Below are 18,432 nucleotides of genomic sequence, written 5' to 3' on the forward strand. Positions count from 1 at the left end.
GGGGATGCTTTCCAAAACCCAAATCCAGTCCTGTCACTCCTCCACCTACATCTCTTCAGGGCTTCCCCAGGTTCAAGGGCCAAAGCCCTAGATCCCCACCATGCCCCCCCCGCCCCAGGGCCTGTGTACCTCTTCTCACTCCCAACCAAGCCCCATTGTCCTCTGAGCTCTCACCACACTGCTCTGATCCTTATACAGACCATGCCTTCAGCCTGGACTAGTCTTCCATCCTCCATCCCCCCCACCACTTCCCCCTTTAAGTTAATTAAGTTGCTTAAATAGCTTCCTCTCTCACGCTCAGCAGCATCATTTGCCTGTTAGGGCAATCCTTCCTTCCTCCATAGACAAACTTACTCCCACTTGGAACGATACACACCTCTTCTTCCTAACACCTGCAGTTACTGACTTCTGCTGATCCTGAGCTAGACCAGAAGCTCCACAGAAGCAGGGGCTTTGTCTTTCTTGTTCACTGCTACGTCCTGGTGTCTGGCACATAGGAGGTCTGCAGTACAGTGTTGAGTGGGAGGATACCTGCTCTGTGTCAGAGGACATACTAAGCATCTCGGAGGTGGCAGCTACCCTTTGAGAGACAGGGTATCAAATGTATGTGAGGCTAATATTGTTAGCACTGTATTAGGCTCACAGTGACCAAGAGGTGTGAGACTTATCCCCATTTTACAGATGAGGAAACCAAGAAAAGCCGCACAGCCAGGAAAGGCAGAGCTGGGATTTGAATCCAGGCAGTCAGGCCTAGTCCCTGCTCTTCAACACCGCAGTCTATTAACTTTGTTAAATGAATGAACAAATCTACTATGGGAGAGGGTGGAGTCTTATGGTGTAAAATACAGCCTCCCTCCGTCCCCGGGCTGCAGGGGCGGTGGGTGGAAGGCTTTGTGGGCAGGCAGGGAACCACGTCCCACATGCTGATTTCACTGGAGTGTCAAAGGCCGAGAACCAGACTCCAGTGCTCCCCACCTGCTCCTCCACAGGGCGTATGTTTTCCGGGCCCAGAGCGCTGAAATGAAGGAACGAGGGGGCAACCAGACCAGTGGAATCGACTTCTTTATTACCCAAGAGCGGATTGTTTTCCTGGACACTCAGGTGCCAACCTCCACTTGCCCCACCCTGCTGCATGCCACCTTCAGCTCCATCCCAGAGTAATGTTAAGCCAGCACCCTGTTTGGATTGCATGTGGTTCCAGCCAAGCCAAAGACATGCTCTGTGCCCTTGGCAAGTTATGTCTCTTTGGCCCTTAGTCTCTTGTCAGTTTTGCCCCCCTTTTCTCCCCTTCATGTGTACAGAGTAGCCTAAAAACTTCTAGCATACCAATGAAAAGTGTGGTCCTAGAATCAGTCTGTCCAGATTCTGCCTTTAAGTCTTCCCAGCTGGGTGACTTTACGTAACCAACACCCTCTCCCCACTCCCAACCTCAGTATCTTCATCTGTAAGCAGGGATGCTAAGCAGACTCAGCCTCAGGACTGTAGCAAGGACTCAGGGGAGCCATCCAGGCACAGTGTGTGGCACAGGATCTGCCACATGCCGAGCATCCAGGCTCATCACTACCCTCAGTAGTGACCTGTCATGCATTTAACTGGCAGCTTTCCTTACCTTCTCCCTTGCTCTTAAGCAAGTCCCTGTTCCTTAGCCTGGCATTCAGGGCCTATGTGACTTGCCTCCTCCAGACCCTCTAGACTTCCCTCTCTGGCGTAGTCACCAACCCTGCCACGCACACCACAGGCCTCCCCATGGTCTGTGAATACTGCAGTGCTTGGAGTTTGGAGAGACCCTGTAGGCTTCCTTTTCCTTTGTGGGAAACATAATATTGCCTACCTCTTAGGGTTTTTGTGAGATTTCAGTGAGTTAACACAAGTAAAATGCACCTGACATGAAGTAGGTACTCGGTGCTCTTACCCTCACTGCCTTTGTCATTAGAGCACTCTTCCTGCTCTCCCCATTTTGCTTGGCTAATGCCTCCTCCCTGATTATTTTACTGGGATGTTACCTGCTCTTAGAAGCCTTCCCCTCCTCGGAGAGCCCACTAGTGCCTATTACTCCTCCAATCGCAGCATGTGATGTATCAGTTTGGTCCTTTTTTTAAACCACTCATTTTTTATTGATTTCAGAGAGTAAGGAAGAGGAGGGAGAGAGTTAGGAACATCAATGATGAAAGAGAATCCTTGATCAGCTGCCTTCTGCACACCCCCCACTGGGGATCAAGCCTGCAACCCGAACATGTGCTCTGACTGGGAATCAAACTGATCTCCTGGTTCATAGGTCGATGATCAGTTTGGTTCTTGTGTACTGTTCCCCTCCCCACCTGCCTGGAGCGCTTCTGGGAGGAGCCCTGTCCCATAGTTGGTGCTCACTTTGGGCAGTGGTGACATGGAGAGTGGAAAACCTACCAGTGTGGCCTGAGACCTGTGTGCCAGGCTCTATGAAAGGACCATGGGGCCCCAGAGGTGAACTGAACTGTATGCAGGCTGGGTCAGGGGCAGAACGGAAGTTAGACAAATAAGACAGAACAGAACATTGCAGTGCTTGGAGTTTTAGAAAGTGAGCAGTTGGAAAAGCCTGTTTCTTAATTCCATTCACTGCAAGAAGAAGGCAATCGATTATCAAGCTAATTTAGCTCTTAAAAGTTTTTAAATGAAATATTCCTTTACGAAAAGTTTCATGTGTGCACCGCCGATTCTTTTATACTCACGGATCCAATTTTTAAATCCTCGCACTAAGTTTTTTTATAATCCTCACCCACGGATATGTTTTATTGATTTTTTTAGAGAGAGAGAGGAAGAGAAAAAGAGAGAAGCATCAACATGAGAGAAACATCGGTTGGTTGTCTCTGTACCTTGACTAGGAATCAAACCCGCAACCTTTTGGTCTACACGATGATGATGCTCCAGCCAACTAAGCCCCCCAGCCAGGGCTACACTAACAATTTTTTACTAAGTAATTATTTAGCAAAGTTTTGAAAGTATTTGAAACAACAACAAAGGGTCTTGGGGCGGCATGACTCATTCAAGTAGATGTTAAATTTGTTAGCACTAGGACTTCTCTCCTGTTTGGGAGGGAGGCACTTGAGAGCAGTGGTGATTGTAAAAGAGTTGGGGAAAGAGAGCCTGCTTAGAAGCTTCCCTTTTCCTCTTGCTGACGAGCACTGTACTACTTAGAAGCTGCCCGCTTGTGTTTCTGACCTTATTTTGTCCTGAGAGAGGCAAGGCGATGTATCTGCCTTTAGCGTATGGGACTTAGGAAGCCATGACCCTTAGGATCCGCTCCACAGTCCCTGCCCTGACCCATTTTTCTCTCCCTTGCAGCCCATCCTGAGCCCCTCCATCTTGGACCATCTTATCAACAACGACCGCAAGCTGCCTCCAGAGTACAACCTGCCCCACACCTATGTTGAGATGCAGGTGAGGGGCCGAGCTAGGCCAGGGGTGAGGCCCCACCCTTCCTTGCAAGATCTGTGATGGGGGCGCTGGTTAGGGGTTGTCCTGGTTTCTGCTTCATCAGAGCCCCAGCTCCAGCTGCAGGAAGAGGACAACACAGAGTCAGATCCGGTGCTACCCCTCAGAAGAGTCACTGCCCGCCCCTCCCCCTTCAGCCTCAATATCTTCCTCTGAAAATGGGGGTGATTGTTCCAACTTCGTCCAATTTAGGGATGGCCCATGAGAGAGGTGCCAGCACAGTCTGGGCGCACAGTGGGTGCCTAAAGGCTCTGAGACCCTTACCCTGCTGCCCCTCAACTGAATCTGGGATCAGGGACCCCTCTCTGGGCAGAGGAGACCTTCAACTCTATTGTCTCTTCCTACCCTCCCTCAGTCACTCCAGATTGCTGCCTTCCTTTTCACTGTCTGCCACGTGGTGATTGTCGTCCAGGACTGGTTCACGGACCTCAGTCTATACAGGTGAGAGGCTGGTAGGAGCGGGGACTGGCCGTGAGACAGGGCACAGAGTCCCAGCCACCTGCCCAGGTCTCCCAAGCTCCACTCTGCAGCCATAGGACCCTTTCAGAATGTAAATGGAGTTGGAGTGGGTCACTACCACCTAACGCTCCTGACACCTCAGTGGCTCTCTCACCACTTTCCCTCCCTCTCCCCCTACATTAAAGCGATGCAACTTAGTCTCTGCACTCCTCTCTCAGCCAGAAACATTCTGCCCTCAGATCTTAGAGAAGCATTGATCTGACTGTCAAACTTCAGAGGGAAGGTAGGGGAGGGGAGGGTGAGGATAAGGGAGAGAGATCAACCAAAGGACTTGTGTGCATGCATATAGGCCTAACCAGTGGACACAGACACCGGGGGGGGAGGGCACGAAGTGGGGGAATAGGGGGTAACGTGGGGATAAGGACACATATGTAATAACTTAATCAATTAAAACATGCCCAATCACACATGTATAATCAATAAAGAAAGAAAAAAAAAGAATCCCTATCTCGTGGCCTTCAAGTCAACCTCCGGCCTTCCCTGACCTCCTCACTTAGCACTCTGCCCCTCCCCCCATTGCCCTTTTCACCCCTGACAGGATACTGTAGATCTCTTTAGGGTCTGTGTCTCCCGTTAGAATGGAAGCTCCATGGCTGACAGCGGTCAGGAGGAGGGAGGGATGACTAGGACAGAATCCCCAGTGCCTCACTCAGTGCCTGGCACAGAGTAGATATTTAATACAAATTTGTTGAATAAATAGCAGAAGGAGCTGGCTTGTCTGGTCCTTAGAGTCTTGTCCATCTCCTGCAGGCATGTGTACCATCCACTGGTACCCTGCAGGCAGGAAAAGGGAGGGAGCCAGGACCTGGCAGGAGTCCTGCCTCAAGCAGCTGGAAGTTCCAGGAAGCCCCCCGACAGAGCTGGCTCAGAACCTCGGGCCACAAGGGTCCTTCTTGGCCTTGGGCTCCCGGCAGGTAGCTGAGGGGAAGCAAACAGCTTTGGGCACAGAGCCCAGGCAGAGGAAGGCAGGGGAGCTTTGGGGAAGGGAGAGCTCAGCTAAAGGAAGCAGGTGTCTCCAGAATCAGGCAGCCCGGGGTTTGACTCCCAGCTCCCATTGGAAGTGGCTTCTTTCCCCACAGCTCCCCATAGGCAAGGCTTTTATGCAGACTGAGTTAAAAGAATTTAAAGCATTTAGCATAGTGCCTGGTACATAGTGAGCAATTGGTGTGTTTTTTTAAATTTACTTACTGATTTTAGAGAGACAGACAGACAAACAAGGATTTGTTTTTCCGCTTTCTTAGGCATTCATTGATTGATATATATACCCTGACCAGGGGTAGAACCCACAACCCTGGCATGTCAGGACAACTTTCTAACTGACTGAGCAACCTGGCTGGGGCTAAATGGGAGCTTTCTGTTTGTGGTAGTAACCCTGGGTGCTGGGGGAGCTTTGGGTCTGGTAGGAAGTAAGAAACGATTTGCTGGGGAGCCAGCTTTCTGACCAGATCTAAGTCACCTAATTATGAAACCTCCGCTCCTACCGCCGTTGCTCATTGGAATTCATTCACATGACAAATAACATTGAGCATTTACGTATGCCATTCGCTGTTCTTGGCACCGGGGATCAGATGTGAACAAAACGTTAAACACACTGCCCTGTGGAGTTTACTTTCTGGTGGGACTGTGGGCTCAGGTGCTGGCGGGTAAGAGAGCCTTGTTTTTAAGCCAGAGTTCACCAGTGGGCTCAGAGTAGGTGAACCCCTTAAAATTGTGGAGACCATGGTGTTTGTGTATGTGTCTGTGTGAGGAAAAAGGCCATCATTTTATCATATCCCATCATTCCTTACCTCATAACAGCTTAATGGTATTTACTTTTACATGTTTGGAAACACCTAAAAGTAGCATAAACTGAAAACTTATGTCCACACAAAAACCTGCACACAGATGTTTATAGTAGTTTTATTCATAACTGTCAAACTTTAGAGGCAACCAAGATGTCCTTCCATGGGTGAGTGGATAGGTAAACTGGTACATGCTGACGGGGGAATATTACTCAGGGCTAAAAAGAAATGAGTTGTCAGGCCGTGAAAAGATGTGGAGGAATTTCTAATGTGTATTAGTAAGTAAAGGAAGCCAGTCTGAAGGTGCCATTCGTATGATCCCAACTAATTGGTGTTCTGAAAAAGGTAGAACTATGGAGACGGTAAAAAGATCCATGGTTCGGGGCTGAGGGGAAGGAGAGATGACTGGGTAGAGCACAGAGGACAGTTCGGGCGGCAAAAGAACTCTGTGATCACAGTGGCTACATGGCGTGTTTGTCCAAACGCGAAGAGTAAACCGCACCAGTGATCCCTGATGTGAACTGTGGCCTTGGGGTGATGATGGCGTGTCGGTGTCGGTTCACGGAAATGTTGATAGCAAGGAGGCTGGGGACTGGGCCTAGGGGAACCGTGCGTACTTTCCACTCAGTTTTGCTGTGAACTTAAACTGCTCTTAGATATAATAGCATAAACTAAAGAAATGTATATATGATATAAATCCATGGGTTTGTTTCTGAATTCCGTAAAATTGTGTGAGAAGTCTGGTGTGTAAGCGACATCCCCCAGGCCATGGGATATGGGGTGTCAGTGCCGGAGCTTCAGCCAACCTCTCACCCCGAATCCCCAGGTTCCTCCAGACAGCGGAGATGGTGAAGCCCTCCACCCCGTCCCCCAGCCACGAGTCCAGCAGCTCCTCAGGCTCTGATGAAGGCACGGAGTACTACCCCCACCTGGGTGAGAAGCTTTCTGGGGCCAGAGGAGCGGGTAGAGGGGAGAAAGGGGCAAAACCAGGGACATGGGGGAAGGGGGGAGCTGGGAGGAGGGACGTAAGAAAGAATTAGCCGCTTGTTTTTCTGAGGGTCCCACTGCCACAGTCCCACCCTGGCCACTGAGGGCAGGACCCTGAGTCTGGGTCTGGCTCCTTGATCAGATGGAGACCCTGGGGGACAGGACCCGCCTGTCTGTTTCTGGGTCTCCGGCATCTGCACGAATGGGGCGCAGTGAGTGCGGAGCGACCCGAGTGCCCCTGGCCCCGCTCCCACCAGCCCTGCCTGCCTCCCACACACTCTCCCGCCTGCATGGTCCTCGCTCTGCTCTGTGGACGCCCTGCTTGTCTGCAGACCCCGTCCACTTAGGACACCCAGGCAGGGTCTGCCTACTCTGGCCTTGCCAAGCCCTCGTGCGCTTTCCGAAATACCCCTAATCATGTGGCCGTTCTCCTCTCTGTCTTTTCCATCTGCTGGCAGAAACCACATCTGACTCATCCTCGGGTCCCCAGCATTGCCCAGGGCCTGGTGCTAAAGTGAATTGACATTCACATAAATATTTACAAGTGACCTTGGGGGTCAGGGCAGGTCTTTGGGGTGGGAAGGGGAGTGCATGTGGCCGAGCCTCACGGGCCCCGTCTCCCCTTCACCCGCAGTGTTCCTACAGAACAAAGCTCGCCGAGAGGACTTCTGTCCACGAAAGCTGCGGCAGATGCACCTGATGATCGACCAGCTCATGGCTCACTCCCACTTGCGCTACAAGGGTGAGGTCCCCCGCCACTCCCATCCTGGCAGGTGGCTCCTAACTCCTGGTCCAGCCTCAGCCCAGATCCCCAGACTAGTTTCTGATCCCAGCCTGACCATCTTACATGTTCCTCCCGCCCCCTTCCCTGGCAGCATGGGACCTGCAGGCTCACAAGTTCTCTCCTCCAGGTACTCTGTCCATGTTACAGTGCAACGTCTTCCCTGGGCTCCCCCCTGACTTCCTGGACTCTGAGGTCAACTTGTTCCTGATGCCCTTCATGGACAGCGAAGCGGAGAGTGAAAACCCACCAAGAGCAGGTATGGTTCCCCCTCGAGGGAATCGGCCATCGGAGACGGTGCTTCCTTGGCCTGGAGGCTGACCTGGGTCCACCTTGGTTAGGGGGAGACACGGTCTGCCCTGGCCTGGGGGTGACAGGAGCCCATCCTGGTGTGAGTGGAGGCTCTGGCCTGTCCCTGCGGTGCTTGGACCCTTTTTCAGGAGCGTGTTTCACAGTGGGGGGTGAATAGGAAGAGCTGGGCTGGGGCTGAGCTCAGGAGCTCCTGGAAGCCCAGGATGCTGGTTGACTGGCCCCTTATCTTCTACCTCCGCTTAGCAGGACCCAGCTCCAGCCCACTCTTCTCCCTACTCCCGGGGTACCGTGGCCACCCCAGCTTCCAGTCCTTGGTGAGCAAACTCCGGAGCCAAGTGATGTCCATGGCCCGGCCTCAGCTGTCGCACACAATCCTCACCGAGAAGAACTGGTAAGAGCTCTTGGCAGAGTGGGGGGGTCAGTGTGAGATGCCCGAACCCCCTCCCCCTCCCCTTCCTCCTCACCCAGAGGATGTTCTCAGAGTTCTCTCCATGTTGTTTCCTTTTCTGGAACATTGATAACTACTTCTGTCTTGTAAGCACCTCTTCATGCCAGGCAATGTGCTGTTTCATGTGGTGATTTTTATTTAAAAAATTATATGGTTAAAATTAAAGTTAGGGTCAGGGTTAAGGTTTAGGGCAGAGTTTAAGGTTAGGTTTAGCAGTTAGGTTAGAGTTAGGTTTAGAGATAGCAGTAGGGTTATTGTTGAAGATTTAGGGCAAGCATGTCAAACTCCAAGGCTAACATGGGCCAAATAAGGTGTAAGTTTATGTGGTGCAAAAAAACAAAAGCTTCAATTTTCGTAGAAACGTAGGTTTATTTTGATAGAGACGTGCTGAATACAAAGGGCTGAAATAAATGAATAATCGTTAACATAAGATAATAGAACATCTTAATAAAAATTAATATTTTTTCTTGAACATTAACTTATCAGACACTGAATCACTGCACAAATAAATAAGCATAACACAAATAAACCTATTTTTCTTGTTCTACGAAAGCAAAATATTTCCTGTTGCGCACACCAAACAAGTCAGTCCAAGATAATGACATGGCAATCGGCTGCTAAAATATTCGCTGCTAGCATTCGTGGAGAGAAATGGTGCGTAAGGCGCATAAGGCGCGTGAGGGAAATGAATGCAACACGATTATAGTAACCAGTCATTAGCGAACGTTGTAGTTCGGTATTAATAATTATGTATAACAGAATATTGTAAAAATCAAGTTAAAATTTTTTATTAAAACGTTTCTTACATACTGTTACATTGGCTAGGCCGCAAAAATATTCACTATGGGCCACGTGTGGCCCCTGGGCCTCAAGTTTGACATGCTTGATTTAGGGTTTAGGTTTGGCGTTGTGTGTAGGGTTAAGGCTTAAAGTTTAGGGTTTAGGATTAGAGTAAGTATTAGGGTTAGGCTGTTAGGGTTAATGTTAGGTTTAGAGTTAAATGGTTGAGGTTAGTGTTAGATGGTTAGTATTAGGTTAAGAGTGTTAGGGTTAGGTTTATTTTTTTTATTTAATTAAACTTAATGGGTGACATTGGTTAATAGCATTATCTAAGTTTTTAAGTGTACAATTTTATGATACACTTATGATCAACTCTGATCAACTGTATCTTGCATTGTGTGCTCACCACCCAAAGTCTAGTCTCCTGTCACCAGATATTTTGACCCCTTTACCTGCTCCATCCTCCGCCACTTCCTTTTCCCACTGGTCACTACATACTATTGTCTGTGTCTGTGGGTTTGTTTTGTTTGTTCATTTGTTGCTTTAAATTTTATATTCCACACTAGAGGCCCGGTGCATGAGATTTGTGCACTTGGAGGGGGGTGGTTCCTCAGTCCGGCCTGCACCCTCTTGCAGTCTGGGAGCCCACGGGGGATGTCCGACTGATGGCTTAGACCTAAGCCATCAGTTGGACATCCTTAGCGCTGCTGCGGAGGTGGGAGAGGCTTCTGCCACCACCACTGCACTTGCCAGCCATGAGCCTGGCTTCTGGCTGAGCAGCACACTGACTACCAGGGGGCAGCTCCTGCGTTGAGCATCTGCCCCCTGGTGGTCAGTGCGTGTCATAGCGGCCAGTCATTGCGCTGTTCGGTCGATTTGCATATTAGCCTTTTATTATATAAGATAGGATTGTTTCATGTGATTTCATATCCTCCTAATTAACCATTGGAGTGTACGTTTTGTCACCGATTTTACTAGTGGGGAAATTTAGGCTCAGAGAAATGTCACATAGCAAGGTCACACACCTGTGGTTAGGTGTCATTTGATGTGAAGAGTAGGACAGTAAGCTTAAAGAAGACTCATTCTAAGGCCCTGAGTGCAGAAAGTAGCCTCACAGGAGAAGACACTAGAAAGCCGTCAGGAACCACAGGCCTGCATTTTCCAGCTTTTCCCCAGGTGCCGTCTCATTGTCCCCCCCGCCCCTTTTCTCTCCCTTCTCTGCCACTGGTTTCACAGAGCCCTGCGCCCTCCCCAGCTCCAAGTTTGTGTGACTTTTTATATCCAGAGCCCACAGCAGGTCTGCCTCCTCTAATTTCTAAGAGAAACAAACCAGAAAAAGAAATAGTTTGGCTTGGTGCAGCCTCTGTCTTGGTTCCCTGGGTCTGTTTGCCTTTGGCTGTGGGAAGGGGCAGGACGAGGTGGGCTGGAGCTCTGCTCCTCCCATTGGTCTGAACCAGGGCCCAGGGGGAGGGAGAATTTGGGGTAGAAAGGTTAGGCAGCTGGTCATCACAAGACCCTGGAGGGAGGCAGAGATAGAGCCACTCCCACAAAGGCCAGCACTGAGTAGAATGGAGGGAAGTTTAGACACGGAGGTGGGGACTGAGGTTTTAGTCCGGGTCCCGCATCTGCAGCTTCACTCACCATGGCAGTGAGGGAATCAGGGTTGGCATCTTCCCTGTAGCCCAGTTGAGGCGGCGCACATCACAGGTCACATGTGGGCCCAAGGCTGGGTGGGGCCCCAGCCAGGGCAACTCTGACTGTTGGCCTCCTCTCACAGGTTCCACTATGCTGCCCGGATCTGGGACGGGGTGAAAAAGTCCTCTGCCCTGGCAGAGTACAGCCGTCTGCTGGCCTGAGACCGAGGGGAGCGGTGTCATGCAGGAACCCCTTTCTGGGCCCCAGTGGATGGCAGTGGAGCATGTACGTCCTCGACCCTGTGGCAAGGTGGAGAGGGCCGGTAGGCCTGATGGATGAGGAGCCGTGACTTCCTCGCCCGGAGACGTGAGGTGTTCAGGGCCAGGCCCCATGCCCTCAATGGAGCATTGTTCAGGGATGACTGAGATCCTACCCGCAACCTGGGACAGGGCAGCCATCCTTAGTCCCCCACAGGGATAGGCGGTGGGAGGAGGCTGAATGGTCACCAAGGAGCATGGGCTCCATCGTGACCCTCTGCAGGGAAGGAGCAACAGGTCCCTCTTCCCGGACTCCCAGCCCTTTCCTGTAAGGCGAGGCGCAGTCTTGGGAGCTCTTTATTGGAGCAGATCTGGTGGTGCGAATAAAAACAGTCATGCAAGCTTATGCTGGTGTTCCTCCTTTCTCCCCAGCACGCTGGCCTGGAGCAGGGCTCGTTTGGGTCCCAGCCCCTGTGGGCAGGTTATCCTCGGTCACCCTCTGTGGCCTGAATGAACTTCCTACTGCGACTCATTGAGTATCGGTCACAGACTTGCTGGGAGTAGGTGAAGACCAGTTTCAGTTAAGGGGGAAGCCCCTAGATGCGGGGTTCTGTTTCCTGGGCGCCCTCAGGCCTCGTCTCTGTGTTGCGGAAAATTCCCTGGCTGCCCTTGTGTCTTCTGCTCCCACTTGAAGGCAGTGCCTGCCTTTGGTGAAATGCCTACGTACAATGCCTGGCTTAACACGTGGTTAACGACAGAGCATGTGCCTCGGTAGGTGCAGTTGGTTAAATATAGCACTTCCCCGTGGGTTAGCCAGCTCTGCCCTCGTTCAAATACTCAGACCTGACCCTGGCACGTGATGCCTACTGTTGGTTAAATATGGTGGTTTCCTTTCCCTATAAAACTCATCTATGCTTAAAAAAATGGTCCCTCAGGTTTGTTCCTGTTATTTAAAAAAAAGTCTACCACTGCCCCAGGCCACTTCTTTGCTTTCCTGGCTTCCCTTCCCCTACCCTCGGGCGGACCCAGAGTCCTGATGTCCATGCCATGGGAATCCGGAGTCAAGAAAAAGCACAGCTGAAGGGTGTGGGGCAGTGAGGAAAGCACTCGGGCCAGGCAAGGTCTGGCCGGAAGTGGGGACTCTGCAGCCCTCAAGGGAGGGCTGAAGTCTGGGAGGTGTGAAACCAGAGCAGGCTCTGGCCTTGCCACTTGCTGATCTCCCTTACTGCTCCCTAGGGCCCTTCAGAGCCGTGACTTTCTCTCCCTCTGACAGAAATGCGTTTGCATCCTTTGCCTGCCACCCCAACCTGCACAGGCACTCCTAGCGGCCTTCTCCAGGTAGACAACTGAGCTCTTGTCCCATGGCCCCTCTCCTCCCGCTGCCTCCTAGGGGGACTGCTGGTTAATGGGGGTTGCAGAGTGGGGAAGCGGGGAGGGGGCAATGGCCCGAGAGGGCATAAGACCCAGGGCACAAGAACACAAGACAGCACACGGACTCAGTCAGGAGAGTCGGACCTTGATTTTCTGCCCACACCACCCAGCCTGGAGACAGACAGCCTGTGTCCTCCCAGCCCTTTCTTCCACCTCCAGCTGGCCTGGGCTGAGGGCTGGGATTACTGATTGGAATTCTCTGAGAGCCTGTTCTCAGTGATGTGTAGGAAGGTCTGTATCAGCATGTGGGCATCCTCGACCGCCACGTCCAGGGACAGGCGGAGCATCTGGTAGACAGTGGCAAAGGAGATGCCGCAGGTGGCCAGGGCGCCCAGGACAGGCACATTGAGGAGCTCCTGGGTGAAAGCAGAGGCATCCCTGGAGGCCTGGCCCAGCATGTCCACCACCAGCTCCTTGGTGACCGGGGTCTTCGGGCCCTGTATCGCCTCCAGTAATCTGTGCAGGGGCTGGCCCGTCTGCGCAGCCAGCTTCACGAGGGAGTCCTCGTCCAGGCCGAAGCTGTGGTAGTAGCCTTCTAGGGCGTGGATGAGCCGGTAGAGGTCACACGCCACATCCTCTACTCCTGGCACAGGACTTGAGTTGATGCCACAGGCCACTGTGGCCACCAACCAGATGTGCTGCCGCAGCGAGGACGCCTTCTTCTCTAGGATGGCCTCGGAGAGGTTGGGCAGGGCCACCAGGAGTGTGTGCTGCTTGTGGCTCTCCACTCCTGTCACCATCGATTCCTCCAGCAGGCCGAAGTCATACTTGCCCAGCTCAAACATGGACAGCAGGAAGACCTTGGGGTCCTGCAGGCCCTCCGCTGCAGGAGGCAAGAGCACCGTTCAGTGGTCTCTACATCAGAGCAGCCGTGGTGCCTGACAGCTACCTGGGCCCAAGCACTTGCCAGGAGTCTGCACAGCTGTGGCTTAGGAGCGTGGGCCCTGGAGCCAGGCTGCCTGAGTTCAGACGAGCCTTGCTACCTGTGTGGCCTTGAGCAAGTTACCAAACCTCTCTGGTCTGTAAAATAAGGTGATCATTTTACCTACTTCCTAAGGTAGTGAACTGAGTTCATGAAAATGGTGTGTGGCCTGTGCTGAGCCCGCAGTGAACGTTAGGTGCCATCAGTGATAGGCGCCAGCATCTGCATGGGTGCATGGCGTTGGCACTGCGTGCTTGATAGCTAGCACACAAGCCAATCCATGTTATTTTCTCCCTTAATGCACGTGGTGGGGTCTCTGTCACCTGTGACTGAGAAGTGCCAACTCAGGAAACGGAGTGTAAGTGCCTGACTTAAGCTTTGGTTGAGGAGGCATCCATTTCAGAGGGCTGTCTGGAATAAACAGGCTGGCCCAGCCCCAGGAACCAAGCTGCCCCCCACCCTTTGTGTTAGAGAATTTGGTGGATTTCAATATCTCCCCACTTGGGCTACTTGTTTTCTCTTCCTGAGCTTTAAATTCCCGCTCTTACAGTTTAAATTCACCAGTAGGGTAACACCAGAACCCTAGGCCCCTGCCCTCAACCCCAGTAAAAGCAGCACCCAGGCCTTTGTTCCTCTGCGACCCCGCTGTGCGGTCCCAGGTCTGCTGTGTGATTGCCAGCCCTGTGAGTAGTAGACCTGTGTCCTTCCAATGTTCCCAATGGCTGTTGCTGAAGGGCAAGCATCCACCTTCGCAAGAACCGGGAGGGCTTGTCCGTCCCCTTGGTTATTGGTGGGCTGAGACTAGCACACAGCAGAGCTGGCAGCATTGCACTGTGAGGCCTTGTTCAGCCTCCAAGTGTGACCTTAGGTGACCCGTTTCCCACTGAATCTCAGCTGGAAAATGAAGGGGAAGAGGCGGGCAATCCCCCAAGGATCCATCCACCCCCGGGCCCCCCAGAGAGGGCACCTCACCTTCCAGCCGCTGCCAACAGTCCTCCCGGATCTGCCTGAGCACCCTCTGCTCGGAGAAGGTGCTGGGGCGGCGGCTGCGCGAGGCTGCGAGGTCCACGTCCACCTTGGAGCGGACGAAGTAGAAACCTTTGCCCTGCTGCAGGAGCCCGCGGGCCAGCTGGGTGTGGCGGGCAGTGAAGCTGTCTGGGGTGATGATGATGAAGAAGTCGTAACGGTCCACCACCACCCGCTGGAGGTATTCGTCAGCCTGGAAAGTGGGCGTGTCTATGCCCGGCAGGTCCCAAATGATGATGTTGAAGTACTTGGGGTGCGGGTATGGCGTGGGCTCCACGGTCATTTCTACCACACCCGTGCCGGCCGACTTGGGGTCCTCATCTCCCAGCCCCCGGATGGCGTTGACAAAGGTCGACTTGCCTGAGCCTATTGCCCCAGTCACGCCAATGTCCAGCCTGACATCCTCCAGCGAGTGGAGTGTGGCCTGCAACTTGGCGGCCACTGCTGGCAGGTTCCCCGCCTCGAAGGTCTCCTTCAGAGCCCCGGTGTCCTTTGACAGCTCCGAGATGTTGAACTGGAAGATTTGGTTTGCCATGGGCTGCCTGACCCCCAGTCTTTGGGACTTGATGACCTTTGGCAGGACAGGTAAGGGAGTGTGTTCATCCTGAGTTGCCCTCTCTTCCCTCCAGCCCTCAGCAAGCCCAAGACATTGGCGGCACCCCCAGTAATAGTACTGAGTGTGACATGGTGCTAGTAGGCCCGGTGCTAAGGGCTTTATTCATCACTGCCCTGCTGCAGGGTTTCATAAACTACCCAAGAGCCAAAAAAAGGAGATCAACCCCCTTACTATCCACATTCAGCAGTGAGAGGAGAGCACACTTGCCCAAGGCCTCCAGCCAGTGTGTGGGGATGGGAGTGGGACTTGGGTCTTCTGGTCCTAGAATTCCAGTTCTTAAATAACCGGGCACCAGGCCCTGCACTCAATATACATCAGTGATTAAGAGCTGGAACACTCATCATCGCTAATAGTGTATTTAATGTTTACTCTGGCCCAGCCACTGTCCTAACCATATGCCTCATTTCATGAAGTCCCCATTTTACAGAGGAGGAAACTGAGGCTCAGGGAGGTAGAAGTCCCTTGCAAAATGCCTTACAGCTTATACTAGAGCCAGGACATGGGCTGCTCCCACAGGTGCTTTTTCCCCTTATGTGTGTCCCCGTGATTCAGCACCCCCTGTGTGCCAGGACCTCTTCGGGTGCTGCATTTCCAACACCAGGAAAAGAGACCCAAGGGATCTGGTGCATTTGTGGAAACATTGCCCGCCTCACGGCCTAAGTGCTCAACTGCTCAGGAGCCACAGTGCCCCTAGGCACACCCAAATCTGCCTCTGGGCTTGGAGTCCTCACTCGTAGGATGGACAGGGGCTGCCAGCGCTGACGTGGAATTGCATGACTGCGTCTAGACCAGTGATGGCGAACCTTTTGAGCTCGGCGTGTCAGCGTTTTGAAAAACCCTAACTTAACTCTGGTGCTGTGTCACATATAGAAATTTTTTGATATTTGCAACCATAGTAAAACAAAGACTTTATATTTTTGATATTTATTTTGTATATTTAAATGCCATTTAACAAAGAAAAATCAACCAAAAAAATGAGTTCGCGTGTCACCTCTGACACGCATGTCATAGGTTCGCCATCACTGGTCTAGACCCTGCCGCGCCAGGGACTTGTCAGGTGACGCCCAGCAAGTCCCGCCCCCTCTGCTGCCTTTATTTCCTATGCCTGCGAGGGTGGGTGTCAGCTTCCTCACCTGTGGAGTGGAGAGATGACTCCTCAGAGCCTCCAGCTCGGCTGTCTCAGGAAGACCCAGGTCTTACTGCTGCCGAGGTTCAGGCAGGGGCCAGCTTGGGAGGGGCGTGGAACGGCGGGCTGAGCTTGCTCTTTATCTGTGGGCAGCCGTGGGGAGGGCTTGAGCAGCGGAGGGGGAAGTCTGCTGTGGACGTTGGAGTCCTGTTGGCCTATGGGGACTGAGTCTAGAGCCTGGGAGATGAGGCAAGGCAGGGCTGGGGCAGGAACTGGGTGGAGAGGTGAGACCTGAGCTGGAACAGGGCCTAAGGGGGTTAGATGGGAGATGGGGAATGGAGAGATGAAGGCAGAAGGGCCGGGACATGGTGACTAGTTGGAGACAAAAGTGACCCTTTCAATCTCAATCTTGGGCCCAATGTGGAGAGAGCACTCACTACGCATGCCCACCTTTCCACCCCCGCCACTGGGGCCAGTGAGTCCTGTTTAGGGTGGTGTCTGAGGGCCCCAGGTATAAGCTGTGGGCTGTGCGCTGAGAATGGATTTGGAAAGGATTATCTGTCTTACACATCTGGGATCTGGGATATCCCTACCGTGACCCCCCACACCCTTTTTGGTGCAGCAAGACCCATGTGAACCCCAGTAGTCCCGGCAAAGCCAATGAATGGGAGGCCCCGGGGAAAAGAGGAACCCATTTGCAAAACAGAGCACTCTTCAGCCAAGAGCATCAGCACCCCCTTAATCGTCCAGGTCAAAGCAGACCCTCTGAGTCAGGAGCTGTTTCCTAGGGTTAGGGGTCATTTGAGACCCCCAAAGGAGGCAAGAACCATCACCAGCTCCTGGGAGATCCACAGGGAGTATTTGTGAGCACCTGGGGGTGAGCAGCTCCCTGCACCACAGTCCCCGCGTTGCCACTGGCCTCGTACCCAGCCTCAGAGCCTTGTGTGAGTTCCTGCCTCTAAACCTGACCCTTGTCTAAGCCCACAGAAGCCCTGGGCAAGCCACCCTGTCCACAACCCCAGCCTGCGAGTTCTGGAGTTTTAATCATGTGATCCTTGAATCAGCCAAAGAGTTTGGTTTCACTGGGTGCCTGGTCCAGACGCAAGAAATGCTCACCCACGTGTGTGCACGTTTTCTGTCACTCACAGCCACATGCAGCTTTCAGATCCCGACACAGTCACCGTCATTCAGACCACAGCCTTTCAGCACAATCCCAGTATCCGAGCACGCGCACACGCACACCATGAGGACAAACCGCCCCCCCCCTCCCCGCTCACCGCCACGTCTCAGCAAACTACTCTCTGCCTTAGACACATGGCATCCATATCATGGAGACTCGCCAGGATTCCTCCCAGTCAGCACACCAGCACGCTTACCCACACAGTCACACTCAGACACACGCCATCTTTCTGAAAGACCATTCTCTCTCCTTTGATGCTCAGAGAAACCGCCTGCCCCGCTCTCACCACCTCTGCACCAAGGCCAGCCCAGGGGCCATGTGGCGCCCTCTGCTGGCCACCCGGCCCACCATCACTCACAGGCCCAGGCTGTCCATCTGCCCACCTCTGCTTAACCCGGTTGCTAGGCACCATTGTGCCAATCCTGGGCTCGGATTGGCTGCCCTTCCCCCCTCCAGAGGAGGCCTTTAGGACACTGGGGTTCTCAGAAAGGGATATGACATTGCAACTAAAATAAGTACCTTAGTGGGCACTGATCCCTGCTCAGCCACCCACGTAGGTCGACAGTTGGCTTTGTCTTGCATGCAGGCTGGGCCGCCGTCACCCCACCAATCCCCCTTGGCCACTTAGGGACCCGAGAGAGAGACCACCAAGGTGCCCTTGGCCCACCACCCATACCTCGAACTTCTCTCCCCCCAGGATCAATTCCTGTCCCAGTTGAGTGAATCCCTCTTCCACTCGGGCTCCCCTGCTTCCGTACCACCCCCGCCGGCAGCGCAGCTCCCAGTCACCACACTGGCCTTTGCGTTTGGGTGGTTGGCTTTGTTAAGGTTGGGTTTGTGGGCGAGGCGGGGGGTCAGGGGCTGCACGTTCACTTGTCCTCCAAGTCACGCTTCTTCCAGCTGTCCAGAATGTACTTGAGGAGGAGGCCCAGCTTCCGGCGGGTGGACAGCGGGGCTTCCTCGCCTCCTCCCTCCCCGACCCCGCACTTCTCCACGACATTGTCGCCGGCCGCGTCCAAGCTGACCTCGGGCTGGGACTCCTCCTCCTCCTCCAGGGCCTTGATGCGCACCCGCTGGGCGTCCTCGGCCATCTCGTTGAGGCAGCCCTGGAGCATGGTGTAGACGGTGCCGAAACTGATGCCGCCGGCCACCAGCGTCCCGAA

General features: G+C 53.2%; 3 protein-coding genes across 9 annotated transcripts in view; 1 reads left to right on the top strand and 2 right to left on the bottom strand.

Annotated features, from left to right (window-relative positions):
• The window catches only part of SMG9 (SMG9 nonsense mediated mRNA decay factor), a 22,561-nt gene extending 11,187 nt beyond the window's left edge, over positions 1–11,374 (top strand). For 2 of the 7 annotated variants that reach the window (XM_015560901.1, XM_015560900.1), the window contains exons 7-14: positions 990–1,101; positions 3,319–3,414; positions 3,824–3,909; positions 6,595–6,701; positions 7,390–7,497; positions 7,631–7,795; positions 8,092–8,239; positions 10,854–10,942. In XM_015560901.1, coding sequence (XP_015416387.1) covers positions 990–1,101; positions 3,319–3,414; positions 3,824–3,909; positions 6,595–6,701; positions 7,390–7,497; positions 7,631–7,795; positions 8,092–8,239; positions 10,854–10,932 — 901 coding nt within the window. In that variant the 3' untranslated portion in view covers positions 10,933–10,942. Of the gene's footprint in view, positions 1–989; positions 1,102–3,318; positions 3,415–3,823; positions 3,910–6,594; positions 6,702–7,389; positions 7,498–7,630; positions 7,796–8,091; positions 8,240–10,853 lie in introns of all 7 variants that reach the window. The other 5 variants (XM_015560902.1, XM_015560903.1, XM_006759090.2 and 2 more) reach the window with 5 other exon arrangements.
• A 1,207-nt stretch (positions 11,375–12,581) lies between these two features.
• On the bottom strand, positions 12,582–14,882 carry LOC102774078 (interferon-inducible GTPase 5). Its single transcript, XM_006759104.1, has 2 exons — positions 14,294–14,882; positions 12,582–13,222 (listed from the first exon to the last, which is right to left on the bottom strand). Exons 1-2 carry the CDS (start codon positions 14,880–14,882, stop codon positions 12,582–12,584), a joined length of 1,230 nt encoding a protein of 409 aa, XP_006759167.1.
• Positions 14,883–18,070: 3,188 nt separating this feature from the next.
• The window catches only part of LOC102774367 (interferon-inducible GTPase 5), a 1,501-nt gene continuing 1,139 nt past the window's right edge, over positions 18,071–18,432 (bottom strand). Inside the window, exon 3 of the mRNA XM_006759105.2 lies at positions 18,071–18,430. Within this exon, the coding sequence (XP_006759168.1) occupies positions 18,139–18,430 (292 nt within the window). The 3' untranslated portion in view covers positions 18,071–18,138. The remainder of the gene's footprint in view (positions 18,431–18,432) is intronic.

This window comes from Myotis davidii, unplaced genomic scaffold, assembly GCF_000327345.1.
Source record: "Myotis davidii unplaced genomic scaffold, ASM32734v1 scaffold896, whole genome shotgun sequence".
In the NCBI taxonomy this organism is placed as follows: domain Eukaryota; kingdom Metazoa; phylum Chordata; class Mammalia; order Chiroptera; family Vespertilionidae; genus Myotis; species Myotis davidii.